The 21,799-nt window shown below is 60.6% G+C and overlaps 1 protein-coding gene across 6 annotated transcripts; it reads right to left on the bottom strand.

The window, feature by feature from the left end:
- Positions 1 to 4,848: 4,848 nt before the first annotated feature.
- Positions 4,849 to 13,521, bottom strand: DUSP9 (dual specificity phosphatase 9). 6 transcript variants are annotated; one of them, XM_051837480.2, is made up of 7 exons: positions 13,329 to 13,520; positions 12,440 to 12,547; positions 10,398 to 10,578; positions 8,810 to 8,905; positions 8,136 to 8,543; positions 6,873 to 7,328; positions 4,849 to 6,586 (listed from the first exon to the last, which is right to left on the bottom strand). In XM_051837480.2, exons 5-7 carry the CDS (start codon positions 8,506 to 8,508, stop codon positions 6,261 to 6,263), a joined length of 1,155 nt encoding a protein of 384 aa, XP_051693440.1. In that variant the 5' UTR covers positions 8,509 to 8,543; positions 8,810 to 8,905; positions 10,398 to 10,578; positions 12,440 to 12,547; positions 13,329 to 13,520; the 3' UTR covers positions 4,849 to 6,260. The 6 variants fall into 6 exon arrangements, with proteins under 6 accessions (XP_051693440.1, XP_051693439.1, XP_051693438.1 ...); XM_051837479.2 differs by lacking the exon at positions 12,440 to 12,547; XM_051837478.2 differs by lacking the exon at positions 13,329 to 13,520 and having other exon boundaries at positions 12,440 to 13,271.
- Between the last annotated feature and the right edge of the window lie 8,278 nt (positions 13,522 to 21,799).

Raw genomic sequence — 21,799 nt, 5'->3', positions numbered from 1 at the left:
GCTTGGAGCCCTGTCCTGAATGGGAGATCAGGAAGAAGCTCCCGGCTCCTGGCTCTGGGTGGGCACAGCTCTGGCTGTTGTGGCCATCTGGGGAGTGAACCAGCAGATGCAAGACCTCTCTCTCTGGCTCTACCTCTTTCTGTAACTCTGTCTTTCAAATAAATAAAGAAAAAACTTAAAAAATGAAAGAAAGTAGGGCATCAAAATCTCCAACTGTTGTAGTTGAGTTTTCTCTTTATCCGCTCAGTGTTGTCAGTTTTGGTTTCATATGTTTTGGGGCTGTGCCGTTAGATGTATGTATGTTGATAATTGTCATGTCTTCCTGATGAGTTGAGCCTTTTATCATTAGGAAACATTCCCTTTTTCTAATAATATTTTTATCGTAGAGTCTATTTTATTTGACATTATTATAGGCACTCCAGCCCACTGTTACTTCCTGTTTGCATGGTATAGCTTTCTCTCTCAAGATTTTTTAAAATTTATTTGAAAGGCAGAGTTACAGATAGACAGAGAAAGGGGTCTTCCATCCACTGGTTCACTCCCCAAATGGCTGCAATGGCCAGGGCTGGGCCAGGCAGAAGCCAGGAGCCAGGAGCTTCTTCTGGGTCTCCCACGTGGGTGCAGGGGCCCAAGGACTTGGGCCATCCTCTACTGACTTCCCAGGGCATAGCAGAGAGCTGGATTGGAAGTGGAGCAGCCGGGACATGAAACCAGCGCCCATATGCATAGGATGCTGGTACCGCAGACAGCAGCTTAACCCACTATGCCAACAGCTCTGGTCTCCCTTTTTCTGTCTTTACTTTCGACCTATTTGCATCTATAATTTGTCTCTAGTAAAGAATGTATGGTTAGTCAAATGTCTCTTATAAAGAATGTATGGCTACTTAAATGTCGCTTTTTTTAATCTCTGGTTTTTGATTGGGGTTTTAAACCATTCACATTTTTAAAAAAGATTTACTTGTTTAAAGGGCAGAGTTACACAGTAAGAGAGAGCTCTTTCATTGGCTGGTTCACTCCCCAGATGGTTGCAGTGGCCCCGGCTGGGCTGGGCTGAGCTGAAGCCAGAAGCCTGGAACTCCATCCAGGTCTCCCACGTGGGTGCAGGGGCCCAAGCACTTGGGCCATCTTCTACTGCTTTCCCAGGCCACAGCAGAGAGCTGGATTGGAAGTGGAGCAGCCTGGAGTTACATCAGCGCCCATATGGGGTGCAGGTGCTGCAGAGAGCAGGTTAAAGTCATGATGTGTACGACTGGATTTACATTTGCCATTTTGCTAGTTGTTTTCTGTATGTCTCCTGTCTTTTTTATTCTCACTTTAAAAAATTGATTAATTGATTTTCATTATATTTGAAAGGCAGAGAGACAGAGATTTTTCCACCCACTGATTCACTCCCCAAATGCCCACAACAACCAATGCGTGGCCAGGCCAAAGCCAGGAGCCAGGAACTCCTTCTGGGGCTTACACGTGGGTGGCAGGGATCCAAGTGCTGGAGCCATCGCCTGCTGCCTGCCAGGGTGCGAATAAGCAGGAATCTGGACTGGAAGTGGAGTAGCCAGGACTGTAAGGAGGCACTCTGATAAGGAATCCCTGGACCCAGTGCTTCGCACCTCTTCCCTTCTTTCTTTCTTGTTAGTGTGTTGTTCTATTTCCCCTGTGTATTTTGGAGTTATTTTCTGAGAGGTTTCTTTAGCAATCACAACATGAATCTTGACTCGTCACAGCCCACTCAGATTCACGTTTACTTAATTTTGGTAAAATAGACTGTGCTACAATTTGTCACCATTCTTTTCTCTCTCATTTGCTCGCTTGCTCAACAATTTATTTTATTTATTTGAAAATCAGAGTTACAGAGAGAGAATCTTCCATCCACTGGTTTACTCTCCAAATGACCACAATGGCCAGGGCTGGGCCAGGTTGAAGCCAGGAGCCAGGAGCTACTTCTGGATCTCCCACGTGGGTGCAGGGACCCAAGCACTTGGGGCATCTTCTACTGCTTCCCCAGGCCATAGCAGGGAGCTGGATCAGAAGTGGAGCAGCCAGGACTCGAACCGGCGCCCATATAGGATGCCGCACTGCAGGCAGCAGCTTTACCCGCTACGACACAGCGCCGGCCCTCAGAGTTTCTTCTGGCATCCTGGACTTGCTCCTGAACATTTCATCACGTTCCGCATCTGGGAACACTGAGCACAATCCCCAGCCGCTGTTTTCCCGAGCGTCCATCGCCTCGCGCTGTTTCTCTGCCGCTCTCGTGATCTGGGATTGCTGTTGAAACGCTGTTGGTGTGCGTGGCGTGATTTTATTTCCCGCGTGGCACCTGTTCCGCAGCAGTTGCTGTTTCAAATGCTGAGGCTGGCTTCTTTGGAGCGGCCTCTGTGTCTTCCGCTTATGGCTCTGTGTGTGGCGGGGGCGCTCTCGCTCTTGCCTGGACCACTGCCCCAGCAGGCGCTGTGAGTGTGAGTCCAGGGCGGTCGACCCTCGGTGCCCGGCTGCCTCGCTGCCGCCGCCACGCGTCTGGCGACGGGTATTGCCCATCGCTGCAGTGAGTGGGCTGCTTCAAGCCAAGGCTGATTTTCACGTCAACAAAGATGGTTTGGGTCAGTTTTGTGCAGCTGAACTGCTGCCTTCTTGGGGGAGAACGTTTGCCAAGGTCCTCATGTGCCCACAGCCGGAAGCCGTGCCGTTTGGCGCTTGTTTTGTTCTACCTTTGCAATGGAGCACTTCGAGACAGATCGCCCATCTTGTCTTTAAATGAAAGTAATTTTTTAACAATATTTATATTTATTTATTTGAAAGGCAGAGTTAAACACACACACACACACACACACACACACACGCAGATCTTACATTCGCTGGTTCACTCCCCAAATGCCCCCACAACAGCCTGGAGCCAGGAGCCAGGAGCCAGGAGCCAGGAGCTTCATCCGGGTCCCAGCCCCTCCCCCCTCCCCGCCCCACACAGGAAAGGGAGACACCATGCTCTGCCCCTCCTGCCCCACTTCGGGGTGGGGGGGAAGCACTTGTTGGAGCCTGGCCGCGCCCCCTCCCCCACCCTCACCGAAGGCCTGAGCACAGTGGCTCCTTTTGCCTAGGACATGGTGCCCGGACTGGGGGAGAGAGAGGCGGCAGCGGGAACAGGGTCACTCAGGAAGCAAAGTGGTGCAAGTGGGCACACAGTGCTGGTGCGGAGGTCAGGGCCACATGTGCACTTGGCTTTCTTGCTGGCAGGGTGCAGAGGTAGCCCAGGACATTACATGGCAAGGGACGTGTGTGTATCCTGGTCTCTGTCCCTCTTGTGAAGCCAGTCTGAGCCCCCACCTCAAAACACCACGGAGTAACTTTCTACCCTCTTAATAGCTCACATGGGGATGAAAGTCCAGAGTGAGTTTTGAAAGAACAAACCACATTCAACCCCCAGCAAGACTCCAGTTCTCTCATTGTCTTTCATGCATAAGGTGGTGCCCCTTCCATAGTTTCTTCTTCTAAAAATCCAAGTACATATTTATATGATCTCTCTCTCTCTCTCTCTCTCTCCTGCTTTCTGTGTAAGTTCTTTAACACTACCTTCCTGTTCACTATTTCTCTCTTCAGCTGTGTTTAATACCCTGTTTAAGCCACATCTTGAAATTATTTTAATTGGTCTATTTTTGTTTTCTAAAAGTCGTATGTGGTCCATGATCAAGAATGCCTAGTTGTTTGATAGCCTCTTTTTCTCTTCTAACATTTTAATATATCTTTTACTTTTCTTTAACTGTGTTATTCATACTTATTTTATATATTTATCATGTAAATAAAAAAAGATTTATTTCAAAGGCATAGTTTTATCTATCTATCTATCTATCTATCTATCTATATATATATAGAAAGAGAGAGAGAGAGGCGGGGAGGGGGGGAGACAAAGAGAGAGGTCTTCCATCTGTAGGTTCACTCCCCCAGATGGCTGCAATGGCCAGGGCTGGGCCTGACCGAAGCCAGGAGCCAGGAAGCAGGAGTTTCCTCCAGGTGTCTGGAACCTAAACACTTGGGCCGTCTTCTGCTTTTCCAGGCCATTAGCAGTGAGCTGGATCGGAAGTGGAGCAGCTGGGACTCAAACCAGTGCCCATGTGGGATTCTGGTGTCACAGGAGGTGGCTTTACCCACTAGGCTACAGCACTGGCCCCATATCACGTGTTCACAATGTGCTATCTTTGCAGGTTGATTTTGAAATGTATATGTTTGTACGTCTCTCTCCCTCAGGTGGCTTGTTTGCTTGTACATTTCATGATTTTCTTCATTATCTCTTTTGAAATTCTCTGTAGGAATCCTTTGAGGCTTGTGTTTAAAGGATGTCTCTTTACAGAGGATTTGGGCTTCTGCCAGGCAGTCTGGGGCAAAACTAGGTCCTTTATGACTTCTAACGACTTTATTATGTGAGCGCTTTCAGCTTTGCTATTTTTATTGGGCGGTCACAATCTAAGTAAAATCTGGGTGTCCCTCCAAGAGAGAAATTCTGAACTGTATGCTCTTGATGGCACTCCACCCAATCCGAGGTCACACATTGTCCCAGCTTCCGTTAGTGGGGTTCAGGTGACCCCCACCTCATACCGGGGACAGCTCCGAGGCCAGCCGACCCAACAGCTCCGCCCCGTCCCTGACCTCTGAGCCTCTCTTTAACTTTCCTGCCAGCTCAGCCATTCAGTGGCGCACGCTTAGCTGTGTCCTGCATTTAGGCCTTGCACGCACGCCCACATTGGCTGTGAGGCCGCCACGCCCACCCCTCCTACCCTCTGCCCTGCTGTGTCCTGGTGCAGCCCCCTGCTCCTGGCCTGGTTGTCCAAGGCAGGATGCAGCTCTGATCCCACCCAGTGTCTTGGGGATCAGGTACCAAACCGCAACTGCTACTCCCTCCCCGGCACTGTCACCTAGCGTGTGACTTCCTCATCGGCCATGCTGCTCTCTGTGCCCTTCTGTGTCCTCATCCCAGCAGTGTGCGGCGCAGAGTAGGTGCGCTAACAAGCCCTGGCCCGAGGACTGTGTCGGGCTGGGCCAGCAGAGCACTGACACAGGTGGGAGTGGGTAGTCCCGGAGTCCCCTTGCCAGCCCAGCACCCTCCTGTGCCCAGGGCGGGGAGGGGGGGCTCAGCAAGTAGCTTCCTTCTGCTCAGTATCTTAAATAAACCATTTATTCAGGAAGAACAATTAAAGAAAGCAACTGTGACGTGGATTACAAAACGCAGCAAGCATAGCCTGGCCTCCAGGTTCAAGGGCGAGATGGCAGTGCGTGTGTAAGCGGGCTAGCGTGCGGTGTGAGTGGAGACACGCACACGCACACACGGGCGCGCGCGCATGCCTGCCGCCCACAAGGGGTGTGGACTGCCATGAATGAGTGTGTGTGTCTGCAGCCCGGCCCCTCCCCTGCCCCCCAACCCGACAGCGGCAAAACTGAGGCCTTCTTCTTCCTTTCCCTCCCCCCGGCCCTTGCCGGAGACCCCATCTCCTGCAGTGGCATTTGACCACCCTGAGTCACAAAGAGCCCCAGTGATGCTGTCAAGACATGTGGGGGAAGAGAAAAAACCAGTCAGGGTGCCAGATGTGCGGCCAGGAACCCGCCCAGTGGCTCCCGGGCCTGCGCCTCCCCCCGCCCCCCGCGCGGCACTGTCCCAGCCCCATGTCCTCACAGAACAGGGAGGTGATTACAGAGTGAACAGCTCCCGCCCACACGCGTGTGTGCACACGCACACACACACGTGCACACACACGGCCATCCGGGGACAGGGACGGGCCTGGGAGCAGGTCCCTTGGCAAACAAGGTGGCACCCGCTCTTCCTGAAGGGGGGAAGTGGCGGGAGGCCCAGGGCCCAGCTCAGCTGATTGAGCACCTAGGGACTGGGCCCAGGGAACAGGCAGCCGTGTGTGCAATAATCTCTCGGACAGGGAACCCCACCCCCACCCCCCAAAGAATAAAGTAACAGTCGCGGGAGAGGAAGGCTGCGGTGCGTGGTCCCACTGAGAGCGGCGCGGGGCGGGCCGGTGGCTCCGGGGCCGGCCCATAGGCACATTTCACAGGGTCCCCACGGTCGCCGCACGCGGGCAGGACAGCGCTCCGCTGCGCTCCCGCCTCTCTTCACTGCCCCCCCCCACCCGCGTGAGGTATAGCGCTTCCCTCCCCAACCCTCCCCAGTCCCCCCCCTGCTGAGTCCCCTCTCGCCCTCCCCCCAGCACATGAGTGGTCAGGGCACCCGCTGGGGGCCAGGGTGGGGACCAGCCCGGCAGCACCGCAGGGCCTTATGTGGGGTCCAGCTCAAAGACCCCGTCGCTGGTGGGCGTGGTGAAGAAGGAGGGCGGGTCGGAGGCGGCGGACTCGTGCCCCCCGCTGCCCGCCTGCTGGGCGCGCCTCTCCTCCAGCCGCAGGCTGCGCTCGAAGTCCAGCAGCTGGCCCATGAAGTTGAAGTTGGGCGAGATGTTGGACTTCTTCCTCTTGACCAGGTCGTAGGCGTCGTTGAGCGAGAGGTGGAGCTTCTGCATGAGGTATGCTACGGTGACAGTGACGGAGCGGCTGACCCCCGCCAAGCAGTGAACCAGCACGCCGCAGTTCTGGGACAAGGCCTCATCTAGGTGCGGCAGGGGCGGGGACACAACGATGACAGGTGAGTGGGGCACGGGCTTCATGGCTGGGGGTGGGGGAAGCCCCACAGTCGCTCCCTCTGTCCTCAGAGCCAGGGAGGCCTACCAGGCCTCAAGGGTCCTGGAGGGTTCGCCGGCAGCCTCTGGAGCTGCTCCGGGCTCTGCCCACCCCCTGGAAGGAGTTCACGTGCCAGAGGCGGGGAAGAAGCGGGCCAGGCCGGGAGCAGGCCTGCGGGGCACGAAGCTCGAATCGGGAGAGCAGGGCCCACTCACCAATGAACGCAATGGCCTCCGGGAAGAACTGGGACAAGTTCTGGCTCCAGTGGTCAGAGATGGGGATCTGCTTGTAGTGAAAGTCCCCATTCTTCTCGAACAGGTTCGGGAGGTTGGGGGTGACGTTGAGGATGTAGCGGATGCCCAGCTTGGCCAGGCTCTCCAAGTTGGCCGAGTCGCGGGCGGTGCCCAGGTAGAGGTTGGGCAGGATCTGCACGGGAACGGATGGCAGCAACCCCATGGGAGGGGGCGTGGCGCCCTCCGAATCCAGGCCACAGGTCATGGTGTCGCGGTCAGCCTCGGATTCCCCATCGGAGCAGTCGGAGGTCAGGCACAGGCTGCCCAGCCCCACCACGGGCACCGGGCCGGGCACGGAGGCTACGCTTGAGCCCGCGTGGCCATTGAGGCTGCTCTCACACAGGTGAGGACACTCAGCCTGAAACCTGCTGAAGCCACCTGTGGGGAGAGAAGCGGAGCGCCTCGGAAGCTGTCCCTTTGCAGGTGTCCCCAAGGGGAATGCAAAGGCCAACAGCTGGGGCGGGGTGCGTAAGATGCCTGCTTCGCATCTTGGACACAGTGCCTGGGGGCCAGTCCTTGTGTTGGCAGCTTCCTGCAGAGCGCACACCCCGGGAGGCAGCAGCGGGTGACAGCTCAGTGCTTGGGTCCCTGCCACCCCCGTGGGAGTCCCGGATGGACTTGCAAGCAGCGAGCAGCAAAGAGGAAAGGTTTCAGTGTCAGTTCCTTGCCTGAGAGATGCAGGGGGCTGGGGGGGGCGCTCGGGAGAGAATCTAGCGTTCCCCCGCCCAAGGAGCCAGCATCCGCTGCATCTACCGATAACGCGGTTCCCTCCCAGGCCCTGGCTGGGGGGGGGGGCTGGAAACCTGACACTTCTTCTATTTACACGTCCCTCACACAGCCCAGCCACCTTCCCTGACCAGCCTGCTCCTGCTGCCTTTACCGCTGCTCTCCCCTTTCCCAGCCCGAGACTGCCCCTGCTCTGTCCTGCCCCAGGAACTTTGTGCTTAAGCATCAATTGCGCAGACTCAGAAAACCCGGGGCTTCCAAGGGTGAAGGGACTTGCCCAAAGTCAGGCTCCCGCTCCCCTCCCCCAAAAGCAGCCTGGCAGGTTGTCAGGTGAGGCTTGGCCAAGGTCAAATTAATTATGAATCCCCCGGGAAGGCAGGGTCTTCCCCGGGCCCAGTCCCCCCCCCCTCGTCCCCCTTCCCCCAGGCCAGTGCCTGGCGCCTCTTGTCCGGCACCTACCCTGTAGGTAGTAGGCCAGGTAGCCTTCCTCCCGCAGCTTCTGCAGCAGGGTGCCCAGCACCGAGTCGGCTTCCCACTCCTCGGCCTCGCCGTCGGCCTCCCCGCGCCGGCGCCGGCCCCCGCTCTGGTCGTACAGCAGCACCGGGGCTGGCGGAGGCGGCTGCAGCGGCGGCCCGGGCAGCAGCGCGCGCACCGACAGGCTCCCCCTCCGCAGGCGGCGCAGCAGCAGCGCGGGCAGGGCCACGCTCAGCGCCCCGCCGATGCGAGCCGACTCGTAGAGCTCGCGGCTGCGGCAGTCCAGGAGCAGCAGGCGCGGGCGCGGGGGCGCCAGCTCCTGGCGCAGCCAAAGGCACGAGCGGCCTAGGCCCTCCATGGCCCTGAGGCTTCTTGCACGTCGGTCCGGGGGCGCTGCATACAGAGGGAAGACGCGTGGCATGAGTGCCTGTCTGCGCTCCCGGTGCGCGGGCCGGGGGCGTCGAGATGGGAAGCCAAGCCCGGGGCGGGCGCCCACCGTCCCTCAGGGTCACCCCGCAGTTGCTCACCGCTCCCACAGTGTGAGAGGTGCCACACCTCCCCCACCCCCCGCCGCCCCCGCACCCAGGAGATGGCTGGGCGTCTAACGGTGCCCTCGGGGCACTCGCTGGGAGGCCACAGGCACCTCCCTTCACACCTACTTTCCGCGTCTCTCGCTCAGCCTGCCCGGGAGCTGGGCCGGGGGTGGGGGGGTGGTCACTCCTCAAGTTCCAGCTTCCGACTTTAGGGCTGTGTGCCTACGAAGGGGTGCGGGTCAAGGTCCCCCCACCCCACTACCAGGGAACAGAAGTGCCACCGGGTGAGGAGCCTCCGCGAGCCCCCTCGGGGTTGACCTGGCCCGGGCCCCCCACACCCTCAGCAGAGAACAAAAGGAGAGAGACCTGGAGAGCGATCCCGCGGCAGGCGGCCGCGCACGGACGTCCCAGCCAGAGCACTGCCACCGCGGGGCGCGGGTGCCGTCCCTGGCCGGGGAGTCCCCAGGCCCGGCGCCGGCAGGAGGCGGGGCGGTGGAGCGGCTCGCACGTGGAAGTTCAGCCTCGCGCTGCTCGCGCGCCGGCCGCTTCCTGGCAGCAAGACTGAGCTTCCACCTTAGAAGCCGCTGCCTTCGGACGTGGAGTAGCCGCTCAGAGGGGCGGGCCGGGGCGGGGCGGGGCGGCGGGGGCGGGCTTAGGGGGGCCAGCAAGCCAATCGAAGTAAGCGAAATCAGTCGGGTGGGACCCGCGAGTGGCAGGCTGAGCTGAGCCTTCCACTCAGGCGGGATAGGGTCGGGGCAGAGGCCAAGGGCAGGTCAGGGGCCCAGTAGGGGAGTAGTTGTAGTTCCCCTGGCCGGCGCCAGCTTGGTCCCTGGAGGCAGGGGGAGGGGGTGAGGACAAAAGCCCAGCGCCCCTGCCCAGAGGCTGCCTCTAACCCAGCTAGTGGTGACTCCGGACCATCACAGCCCCTGCATGGACGTCAGTGGCCCGATCTGTATAATGGGCTCATTAGAGCCAGCACCTTGGAGCAGCACGGGATGTCACTGGAAGCTTCATTCACACGCACCTGGCTGAAAGCTGCCAGGAGCAGCTCCAGGGTGTCAGCACTCTGGGGGACTCTGCTCCTCCACACACTGACCCTAGCAGCCACCCCAGCTCCTCCCTCTGCTTCAAACTCAAAGCTCCCCCACCCCTCCCCACCCCCAGCCCCACCGCCACCCCCAGACTGATCAATCTGGAAAGAGGCAGTTTCTATGAAAATCTCTCTCACATCCATGATCTCCTGTGTCCTGCACTGGCATGCACTCGCGTTCACCAACTCTTGGCCAGGTCACTGTGACAGCTTCCCAAAGTCTCCCTGCCTCTGGGCCTCTGTTCACGAACCTGCTCTCTGCCCCACCGTGTGCCAGAACACCATTTAGCCCGGGCCGGGGCCCCCCATCCTTCCCCGGGGCACAGGGCACTCCCAGTGTGCCGCAGCACAGACCCAGCATAAGCAGGGCCACTGAACGACATCTCAGATGGGAGACGTGCTGAGCGCTGAGACAATGGAAAAGCCCCTCTGCCTGTGTGTCCTTTCTCTGCCCGAAGCCCAACGAAAACAGATACCAGTGGTGAAGGAAGACGCACAACAGATAAGATAAAGCTCTACAAACCGACCAAAAGGTCAAGACCCTGAGAACACGTGGGGAAAAGGCTCCACGCTGCACTAAGGTGGAATGCCACGGGGCAAAAAACATCCTGGGAGGGGGCTCACCCTCAGGCGTGGAAGAAAGAGCACTCAAAAGGACGAGGCACAAGGTTGCTGGGAAATCACCATGCTGCGCCCTCTCGCTGGCCACTTTTCTAGCGGTGTGGTCCGTTTGGAAGTCAACCTTTGGGGAGTTCAGCTGGCAGCGTGCAGTGAGAGCTACCTGTGAGGGTTCCGCCCTAAGGAACTGAAGCACAGGAAAGCCGAGCTATGCACACGGTGAGGGCGCCACAAGCCATTTCCCTAAGAAGGGAGCAACGCGAAGCACACACTTCCAGCGAGGCGCAGTCCACCTGTATGTTGCAAACAGTTGGCTCGTGAACCATGCGAGGGAGATGAGAAAATGCATGAGGTAATGCTGAGGGGAAGAAAGTAGGTTCCACAAAGCAGGTCACCTCTAAGGGGCCTTCAGTTTGCCCCCTCCCTCACCCTCTGCTAGCGGCCCTGGGCTCATCGCTGGCCACCTTCCATCATGCCCCTGCCCCTAGGACGCCCCCAGGCCTCCTCCGTGCTCCACTGCCCACCCCGCCCCCTTCTCAGTGTGCTCCCAGGCCAGGGACCATCTTTTACCTCAGTCCCTCACACCCTAGCTGCCGCCTGGCCACAGGCACCCGGCCTGGGGCTGTCTCCGGACCCACTACAGCACTACTGGGTGGCAGGGAGGCCAGCAGGGAGCTGGAGAGACACGCACCGCCCAGCCCACACACGCCAGTCGTGGGAGGTCAGTGTGGCTGGAGGGAGCTCCGGCCACCCAGCGCAGACACGGGAGAATCTGACTTGCCCGAGCGGGCTCTCGGGAGAGGGCTCCCTGGAGGAGGTGAGGGCAGTTGAAGCGGGCGAGAGGGAGACAACCTCCCCGTTTCCTCACACCTCAAGAGTCACCCCCAGCGCCTCGCTCACACCCCGGCCGCCAAGCTCTCCAGCCCGGGGAAACCCTTCTCCAGTCAGGGCAGCGCGGCGCGGCGGAGGCAAGCTCCAAAGTCAATGCAGCGCCCGCAGCGCCAGCAACAGGACAAATGGGAACCTGTTGCCACCTCCGCACTGCAGGGCTGAGCGCAGCCAAGCCCCCCGCCCCCCTCCCCGGCCCTCGCCGGGCCCGCCCCCCTCAGGTCCCCTGCAGCGCCTGCTCAGGGCGCCGGCCCCGCCCCGCGGCCGCTCCCGGGCGGGCGGTGCTGCGGGAGACAGCGCCGCGCGCCCGGGCCTTGCCAGGCCCCCTCTGGCGGGCGGAGCCAGGCCGCGCGCTCGCGGTTCGCCGCAGGGTGGGCGCTGCGCCCGCCGCAACCCCTCCGGGCGCCCCTGGCCTCCGCCCGACAGGGCCGGCGCCCCCTGCAGGCTGCGGGGATGTCGCCGCTCGCAGGCCCCGTGCGCGCCGCGTGCGCTCTCTTGGCCCCGGGCGCCCCAGGAGAGCGTCGTCCCGCCTCCCCCTTCCCATCCTCCCCCCCACCCCCAGCAGTGCACGGTTCCCGCCGGGCCGAGTGGTAGGGTTTCTGCTGTCGCGGCCCGGTCACATGGCCAGGAACACAACTCCCAGCGACAGCCTTCCTGCCGAATCCGGTGTCTTCTTCCACCGAATCCACTTTCCGCCGGAGAGATGGCTCTCAGCTTTTCCTGTTCGGTCTCCTCGTGGGACTGGGAGTTCCTCCAAGGCAGGAGCGGGTGTGTACCCGGCCCCCAGCCGGTCCCAGCCCCCAGTGCAGGGCCTGGCACGCGCCAAAGACTCACGGAAGAAATGCTCGTTAACAAAGAAGGCATGAATGAATGAAACCAATTGTTGCCTGAAGGAGCCCAGGAGGGTGCTGCTGGGGCTTCTCCTCCTGCCGATCACACACTCCTCCCCAGACACGCACAGGCACACGTGCAGACAGCCTGGCCCCCGCCTCCACGCAGACGGGCACGCAAGCAGTGCACGCGGACTCCAGCCCGCACGGAACCAACCTACTGCGTGCTGTCCAGGCACTTTGGGCCCCGTTGGTCGCAGCCAGACCTCCTGCCTCTCAGAGTCTCTGGCCCCCCTCGCAGCCCGGCGCCTCCACACCTAAGTACTGTACCTGGGCCCCAAGTGTTGCCTTTATCTCCTGCGGAAGAGGTCAAGCCGGTCGCTGGGGAGTGTCGGGGTCTGCTTAGGGAGGCACGGGGGACCTCAGGCTGCTGAGCTGCTGCCGGAGGAGAGCCAGAGGTGCGAGGCAGGGATGCCACCAAATGCTGCAGCCTCTAGAGCCCGCTTGCCAGGTGTGGGGGGAGAGTGGTGGGAGGGACTCGAGATGTGCTGGAGGGTGGCGAGGGCTCTTGGCCATGGGGGCGGGGCAATCAAGCAGGTGTGCCTGCGTGTTGGGGTGTGTGAGAGGAGGGCGTGTTGGGGATGCTGAAGGTGTGTGCCTGGGGAGTGCGGAGTGTCGGCCGCTGGGCTGTGGGTTTGTGTTGGAACTTGGCTCCTGGGTGGGTGGGCGGCCGCGTCTCCGGGCTGGGGACGTGGGAGGGGTGTCTGTAGTGGGCATGTGTGGAGTTTGGGATGGTGGGCAGGGCTCGGGGAGCTATGGCAGTGCAGACGTCGCAGGGATGCGTTGGAAGCGTGTGTGCGCCTGGGTGTGAATGGGGCGTGGCAGCGTCTGGGATCGGTGTTGGCACGAGTTGGGGACCGCGGAGAGCGGTGAGTCCGGGATGCTCGTGTGTGCACTACAGGGACCCAGGTCCGCGGTGCGCTGGGTGTGCACGCGATTGTGCAGCCGGTGTGAGCGTAAAGCAACACGGGGAGCTGCTCGGGCAGGGAGTGGGGGTGTGCGGCGAATGGGTCTCTCGGGGACGCGTGCGTCGGCCCCGGGGGGTGTGCGCTGGCTGGACTTTAGGGGCACAAGGTAGAGGAGCGCACGTCGGGGGACAGCCAGGCCGAGTGGGGTGGGGGTGGGGTAGGGGCCCCCAGGCGCCCTGGGCTCTGCTCACCTCCGATGGGTTGGGCTTCGCGCGTCGTGGCCAGGAAGTTTCCGAAGCCCGGGCGGCGGGAAGCGCCACCGCCACTGCCGAACGCCACCGGAGCCCCGGGCGGCGGCCTCGCCTGGAGCGGAGGGGCCGCCGCTGCGGAGGGAAACTCCAAATCCCGCCTCCGCCGCCGCCTCCGCCGCCTCCGCCGCCGCCTCCTCCCCTCCCGTCGCCGTCTTCTCCGCCCCCTGCCCAGGAGGGGCAATGTCGCCGGCGGCGCGCGGGGAGGGAGCGGGGAGGGGCGGCGGCCGGCCTGGCGGCTCCGTCCGCCTCCCACGCCCCCGCCCGCCTTCCTCCCACCTGCCAGCATCTGCCCGCTCCGCCAGTGCTGCCCAGTGCGCCCCGCGGCCCCCAGCGCCCAGCAGCGCCTCCGCCGCTGGGGACCTGGAGCTTGAGGCGCGGGAATGGGGTAGAGAGCCCTGACCTAGGCTGGGCCTGGACTGGTGGTGGTGGTGGGGAGCCTGGCACCGCGGAGTCTACACTGGCACCCGTGCTTCTAGCTGGAGAAGCCAAGGGGCACGTGGAGGAGCAGGCCCACAGTGCCCTCCCCTCTGCCTTCTCCCCAAGTCCTTCGGCACTGTTTTCTGTCATTGTCATATGTGAGTTCTGGCTAATAGTAATAGCATTTGAGCCTTAGTGCCTGGAAAGGGTGGAGCCAGGGCGTTGGGGGAGGGGCGGAGAGCCAGCCGGCTGGGGGTGCTGTCACCAGGTCCCTTTTGCTTCCCTCTGCACCAAAGGTCACGAGCATTCCCATTAAGGACCTTAATTTATATCTATGTAGGTTCTGGACGTCTTGAGGAACAGCTCGGGAAACTGAGGCAGGGGTCTCCCCGTGGTTGTGCAGTAATGTAGCGGTCCGGGGGGCTGAGTTCTGAAGCTTAGAGCCTCAGCTGCGTGGGGGCACGGAAGACCCGTGGGGTTCCAGGACTCAGCTCCCCGCTGTTGGGGAAGGGAAGGCCCAGCACCTCCCGGCCAACAGCGGGTGAGAAGCAGCTGGAGGCTGCGGGCGGGCGGGCGTTAAGAGCTGGCTTCTCAGCCCGGGGCGCAGCGGCAGAGGGTGAGTCCAGGCAGGGCTGGGCTGCCAGCAGCTCCATGGATGAGGGGCAGCCAAGGGAGGCCTGGCCTCTGGGCTCCTGTCTGCTGCGGCGCTGAATTCCCTGAGTCATTAGCCCTGGAGAAGAGAGGACGGCGGCAGCTCTGTCTCTGGCGCCTGCGTCTCTGTCCCACCTCCGGGCCTCTGCCTCCTGGTCTGCCTGTCTGGGGCGGGAGGCGGGACCACGTGATCGCCAAGCGCTCCCCTAACTTTGCAGCGCTTTCGCTCCAGGCAGGGTGCTGTGGCCCACAGCCCGGCCTGCCTGCTCTGGCCTTTGGTTGCCACTGTCCTTCACCTTGTCAGCCTCTGCTCTGGCGCCCTGCCTTGGAGGGGCGCGCTGCAGACTCCACCTCCCGGGGCTCTTGTGCCCGCGTCACACCTGCCCGCTGGCCAGCTCCCTGTGTTTCTTTGAGTCTGTACTGCCGGTTGTTGTGAAGCTATGGGACCCTTCCTGAGAACTCGACCCATGATGAAAGCATAGCACCCTACCCCATCAGGAAAATACATGGGGACAAAAGAGAGGGCTGGCTCTCACCCCTGGCCGGTCCTGCCGTCTGGAGAGAGGACATGCGGCAGCTGTGTTCATGGCTTGGACACGCAATTGGCCCCCCGCTGACTCAGAGGAGTTTCTAGAAAGGTTGGAGTCCCCCCCAGCCCCCCAATCCTGCGCTTTAGTGACTCAGGGCTAGAAGACTGGGGGAGGAGCATTTGGATGGGATCCTGCTGCCTCCAGCCTTCCCACAGTGGCTCTGCTCTCCAGGCAACCAGGCGCACCCATCGCTCCAAGAGGACAATGTAAAAGATGCCTGGGAGCTCTCAAGTCTCTGGCCTGGTTCCCCTCCCCCTTCCTCCGGCCTGTGCCCTGCTTGGGAGCTAGAGACTGAAAATGTAGAACTTTCTCGAAGGGGACTTGAGTGAGAACATCTCCAAAAGCTGCCCAGGTCCTGCTGGGTTGCCCCTGATGGAAATTTCCGGGTGGGGTGACTGGTGGGCTCCAGCCCTCGCCCTGTCTCCATGCCACTGCCCCGGCACCTGTTCCCAGACCCCCAGGCACTCAGCCTTTGCCAAGGCCACCAGGAGATGCTCCTGCCCTGCCCCGGCCCTTGGGATAGTCCTTGGGAAGTGACCGTCTCGTTTCCTGCCCGGGGCCTCAGGCTGTCCTGAGCCCCTAAGGTGCCCGCTCTGAGACTCTGAGAGGAGCCTCAGGCGTCAGCAGCCCCGGGCACAGGGCGTGGGGTGGAGAGCTCTTCAGTCAGGCAGTGCCTCTGCCTCGGTGGCTTGCAGCTGAAGGCACCTGAGCTCGGCTCCTGGGCCACTGGCTCTGGGGAGAGGCACGGGACAGGGACTGCACACACTGCCCGGCTTGGCAGGGCTTCGGCGGGCGTCTTCTCCACGCGCTGCATGGTGCAGAAGCGCCTTATGTGCCCACAGCCACTTCTGCCAGGACCATGCCTCGACATTTTACTTTTATGTTTTCAAAAGCGATGTATTTATTTATTTATCTGAAAGTCAGAGTTACACAGAGCAAGGGAGAGAGAGAGAGAGGGAGGGAGAGAGAGCTCTTCCACCCGCTGGTTCACTCCCCGATGGCTGCCAAGCCAGGGCTGGGCCAGGCCGAAGTCAGGAGCCAGGAGCTCCATTCTGGCCTCCCACAGGGTGCAGAGGCCCAAGTACTTGGGTTGTCTACTACTGCTTCCCCAGGCACGTTAGTAGGGAGCTGGATTGGAAGCAGAACAGCTGGGACTCGAACCGGCGCTCTGATATGGGGTGCTGGTGTGGCCAGTAGCTGCGTAACACCCTGCACCGCAATGGCAGCCCCGGGCCTAGACATTTGAAACAAAGTGGCCCTCTCGTAGCCCTGGTGTCTACCCTGTGCTCTCACTGATGGCTGGGGGCCAGGTTCTTGGGAGCTGTTAGCAAACCCATTCCCGGAGGCTCCGGATCAGGGCCAACCATCTGGTTACAAAGCCCCTGCGGCCCGCTGCGTGGCCTCTCTCCTCTCGACCTCTCTGAGCCGCAGCCTGGCAGCTGTGTAAGGCAGAGTCAGGCACCCTGGGTGCTCGCGTCACCCAGCCCCTCTGCTGTGGGCCCTCCTTTGCTCTGCCTGGCGCAGAAGGCAGGCTGCCTTGAATGACCGCTGGTATTGTGGCCGTATTTCTGGGTCCCCATCACGAGGAACGTGCCTCGGCAGTGGGCCGGCTGATGAGCGGCAACAGGGTAAGGTTGGAGGCAGGCAGCCCTGGTCCAGCCGGCCCGGGCAGGGGCTGGCAGCAGGCTCGGGTGTGGGGGGGTGGGGGGCTCCTGGAGAGGCCATGGGTTTTCCTCACCTCACTCTTCGGAGCCCCCTACTCTCTCGGTCACTTGTACTTAGTACCCCAACCTTCCTGCTACTGGCTCTTCCCTGCCTGTAGACCAAGGCTCACCCAGCACTGTCCCAAGCCCCTGCAGGCAGCCGTGGCAACGCGGGGGCATCGGGAGCTACCTGCAGGCAGGAGATCGGAGCTGACCGAGCTAGGTGGCCTCCAGGAGGACGCCTCGGGCCAGGGTGTCCTTGCCACACACCCAGTCCATCCGCCCTTGGAAGCACTGCTGGCTGTAGCCGGCAAACTTGAGGATGTGCCCGCCCTCCTTACACGTGCGGAGGACTCCTGGGCAGGCCCCTTGGTCAATAACAGTGGCTGGCTGGGAGGAGTGGACAAGGGACTCCTCCCTCTCAGTACCAGGGGGAAACTGAGGCACAGATGGACAGGTGACCCAGGCAGCATCCGGCAACTAGCAAGGGAGGAGCCAAGGCCAGGTGACGCCCTCCCCCACCCCACCAGAGCTTTCAGAGGGGCTCTGCGAAGTTGTGAGTGCATTCACAGGTACAAAACCCCCAGTGCAGAGAGCGCCTGGGCCACCCTTGAGTGTCCCCATCCCCCACCCCATCAGGAGGACCTTGCCACCAGGGAGGGTCGCACTATCTGCCAGCTCTATGGGGGACTTTTCCTGTCTAAATTTAGAGAGTAGCTATCATTCCTCCCTGCCTGCTTCCCACGTGGCGACTCCTTTGCATCCTGAGAGCCCCTTCTGAGGGGCGTGTAGATCGTCTGTCACAGAGCCGGTGCCACGTGACCTGCCCACAAGAGCGGCCATGAAGCCTGAGGATCCCGTTGCAAACACAAAGGTGCCGGCCGTGCCCTCCGCTGGGGTGGCACACACAGGCATCTGGGCTGGGCTGGGTCACTGTGCCTCCAGAGCTGTCGCCCTTTTGTCAGCGCCCATGGGGTGCCTGGAGCCATTTCGTCGTTAGGGTCAGTGGGGTCTGAGCACTCTCTGTCGGCCCTCTGCAGTGGGGGACGCTTGCATGGCACCGCACACTGCTGGGGCTTACGTGGTTGGTACGATGCAGTCCGTCACCCAGCCACGCTCGCCTCCTGGGATGTACGGCCTGGGTGCTGGCCAGAGCTGTGGGGACCATGGCCTCCTTGTGGCACTGGTTTTGAGGTGGGTGGGGCTGAGCCCCTCTGCTCCCTGTAGGTTAAACCATGCAGCGGTGGATCTTCCTCCAGGATCTTGGCCCTTCTGTCCCTCTCCCTGCCCCCAAACCATGCAGAGGCCACCACCTGGAGGTCCAAAATGGAGCCTCTGAGCTCCCAGCCTGGCGGGGCTGGTGGCAGGCCAGCATCTGTGTGCACACTCTTCGTCCCTCTGTCTGGCCTAGTCCTGGCTGGAACATCAAGCGACCCAGTGAAGCCACAGCAGAGGCTTGGAGACTCCCTGCTCAGCCTCTGAATGTTCTTTTGTGTCCTCGTTGCTGGGGTCTGTGCTGCCTGTCCCTTGTCATTCCTCTGTTCTAGCACTCAGGCACACGAGCCCGTTGACATCCTATGTGGCTGCTTATTCTTTCATTTTTTTTTTTCAAAAAGATTGATGCACTTTACTTGTTTGAAAGGCTGAACAACACAGAGAGAGGGAGGGAGCGAGAGAGAGAGAGAGAGAGGTCTTCTATCCCCTGCACTGGCTCCCAGATTCCTTCCTTCCTCGTGCTAGGTGCATCCAACACAGGATGGCTGCATCCTGCTAACCGAGACCACTGCCGTCCCGGGCACACAGGTGCGCCCACGAGGACACAGACTTCCACGCAGGAGAGGCACCACAGCAGTGCTCTGCATCTGCCTGCCTGCGGGATGGGGTTCTCGCGATGTGTGCACACCCCAGGAATCCATGAGTTCCAGAGCCAGGATCTTGGCCCTGGAGGTCCCCAGGGAGGCCTGTGTGGCTCTGTCTGTTGGTGGGACAGGATGTCGAGTGGGCGGTTCCCAGCAGCTCAGGGCTCCCGGGCCCCTGCCCCTCCCTGAACGAGGAAGCAGCGGTAAGGCAGAGCCAAGGGAGGTGGGACCAGGGTCCCCTTGTCTGTGGTCAGGGTCAGGGTTGCAGAAATTGGGGTCCGTGGGCAGAAATCTCTTTGTGTCCTGTCCCTGGCCACCCGTCTCCCGTGATCCCTGCAGCATCCTTGGGCCAGGGCCTGCGGGAAGCCCCCTGGGGCAGCTGTCCCAGAGCGCGCAGGGGCAGGAGGGGCTGTGCGTCATGCTCCCTCCAGGCAGCCTGGGGCTTGCGCTGAGTGTGCTCTGTGCTCTCCCTCACCGAGCTGCTTCTGAGCTCGGTGTCCTAGTGCACAGGGCATCCCTTGCCTGCGGTGCCCTGCCCTGACCTGTGGGCCTGTCGCTGAAGCCCCACCCGCTCCCCTTCCGTGTGCTGCCGGGGCTTTCCTGTGGGCCTCCTGCGCCTGGCCAGGAGCCTCGGCTTCCCCATGATGATCACGGCCGGTGCAGCCTGGAAGCCCTTGGCCCGTGCGCTGTGGCCTGCACAGCAAGCTGAACGCCTGGCTTCTCTGCTCGCCGACCAGCACCCTGCACCGCTCCTCCGCTTGCCTTCACTCCCCCTCTTCCACGCTGGACACCCCGCCAGGTCCCTGTCACTGCATTCGCCTTCCCCCAACCCCAGTGCCCTCTCCTCCTGCCCCCTCCGCTGAGTGCCCGGGTTCCCCTCCTGGCTTTCAGGCCCCCCGAGGCCAGGCTGGCCATGGACCTGGACCTGCCTGCCTCAGCTGGGCTTGTTGGGCATGGGCTGAGGGAGGAAAGGTGGGCAGCCCTGGGAGGAGGATGAGCAGCCACATGTCACACAGTCGGTCCCCAGGCCACCTGTGCTGCCCGTCCCCTGACCAGTCAGCTGCAGGCCTTGGTTACTGAGGAAACCAAAGTCTCGCGTGAGTGCCTGTCATCAGAAGCCCACTGCAAAGGGACAAGGCAGGCGCAGAGAGCCTGGCACACTCCCAGAGAGTCTCGCCCTGGGGAAACTGGCCCTATCCGGGAGCCCAGGCTGGGCACTGCAGCCCAGGAGCCAAGGCTGGTAGATACACCTGGAGCCAGAGGCCCACAGTGTCCACATGTGGGCACGCACACACCTTTATGGGGACACAGCTACACCTGCAAGGAGCTGCCAAGAGTGAGCTATAGATAGCCCCGATGGCTGCAGCCAATAAAAAGGCCAATCAAAACAAAGAGCAAAGTGCTCCCTCTGAGGGTGTGTTGCAGCCCTAACCCCGGTCCCTGAGAACGTGGTTTGTTTTGGAAATAGGCCCTTTGCAGATAGAAATCGGTGACAATGACGTCCTCATGCTGGAGTGGGGTGGGCTTCGGACACGGAAGCCAGGGGCGGGGGAAGCCTGGAACCTTCGGAGGCAGCACAGTCCTGTTTATCCTTTGAGCTTGCACTTCCAGCCCCCGGAGCTGGAAGAGAAGAAAAATGTGCTGTCTGGACACACCCTAGCCTACTCATACACTTACCATTTGCAGGCTTCTCACTCCTGGGTCACCCAACCATCAAATATCCCTGTGAGGGAGACGCTCCTGCACAGGTAACAAAGCCAAGGTCAGGACATCTGAGTGACTGGCTTGGTCTCAATTCTCAGAACTCCATTCAACTTTCTGGTTTTTTAAAAAAAGATTTATTTATTTGAAAGTCAGAGTTACAAAGAGAGAGAAAGAGAGGGAGAGAGAGAGAGAGAGAGAGAGAGAGGTCTTCTATTTGCTGGTTCACTCCTCAGTTGGCTGCAACGGCCAGGGCTGGGCCAGGAGCCAGGAGCCAGGACCTTCTTCCAGGTCTCCCACGTGGGTGCAGGGGCCCAAGCACTTGGGCCATCTTCCACTGCTTTCCCAGGCCACAGCAGGGAGCTGGATCAGAAGTGCAGCAGGCCAGCGCCACAGCTCAATAGACTAATCCTCCACCTGTGGCGCCGGCACACCGGGTTCTAGTCCTGGTCGGGGTGCCGGATTCTGTCCCAGTCGCTCCTCTTCCAGTCCAGCTCTCTGCTGTGGCCCGGGAGTGCAGTGGAGGATGGCCCAGGTGCTTGGGCCCTGCACTCGTATGGGAGACCAGGAGAAGCACCTGGCTTCTGGCTTTGGATCAGCGCAGTGCACTGGCCACAGCACGCTGGCCGCAGCGGCCATTAGAGGGTGAACAAACGGAAAAAGGAAGACCTTTCTCTCTGTCTCTCTCTCTCTCACTGTCCACTCTGCCTGTCTAAAAAAAAAAAAGTGGAGCAGCCAGGACTCAAACTGGCGCTCATATGAGATGACAGCACAGCAGCCGGTGGCTTAACCCACTACTCCATGGCACTGCCCCCCAACTTTCTTATTTTAAATCTAGAAATCATGAGATGTAAGAGCCCTGGAGTCTCTCTTGATCTTTGGGCCTGACTGATATTTGTGATTTTGCTGTTCATAGTTGTTTTTTTTTTTTTTAAGACATCCTTGACACAACTGGGAAAATGGAATGTGGACTGCATATTTTTTTTTTTGATAGGCAGAGATAGACAGTGAGAGAGAGAGACAGAGAGAAAGGTCTTCCTTCTGTTGGTTCACCCCTGTGGGGAGCAACTCGGACTAGACTAAGTTACTGGAATTAAGACTTATTCTATGCATCTGCTCTCCCACAATATGGCGCTGGGAGAGGAGAAAACAGCTTCTACGCAGCTGCCTCCAGTTCAACCAATAAACTGTAGGACTTGCTCCTGATTGGAGGAGAGCAGCGTACTCGGCGTGTGGGTAGCAGAGCACGGATTGGTGGAGGAGGACTATAAAGGAGGAGAGAGACAACATGCACCAGGAACATCTAAGGGGAACATCTATCTGAAGGAACACCTGAGCAGCCCCCGAGAGAGCCGGCCAGCGGTGTGCCGCTCCCCCGCGGAAGTGGGGAAAGTGGCCAGGGGGAACCGCCCTTCCACGGAGGTGGAAGGGACGGCAGCCAACCCGGGAAGAACCAGCAGAAAACCCGGGGAGGGCCGAGCAGACAAAAG

Source organism: Oryctolagus cuniculus, chromosome X (genome assembly GCF_964237555.1).
Source record: "Oryctolagus cuniculus chromosome X, mOryCun1.1, whole genome shotgun sequence".
Lineage (NCBI taxonomy): Eukaryota > Metazoa > Chordata > Mammalia > Lagomorpha > Leporidae > Oryctolagus > Oryctolagus cuniculus.
Note: the sequence above shows the minus strand (reverse complement) of the source record. Positions and strands in the feature narration are given on the sequence as shown.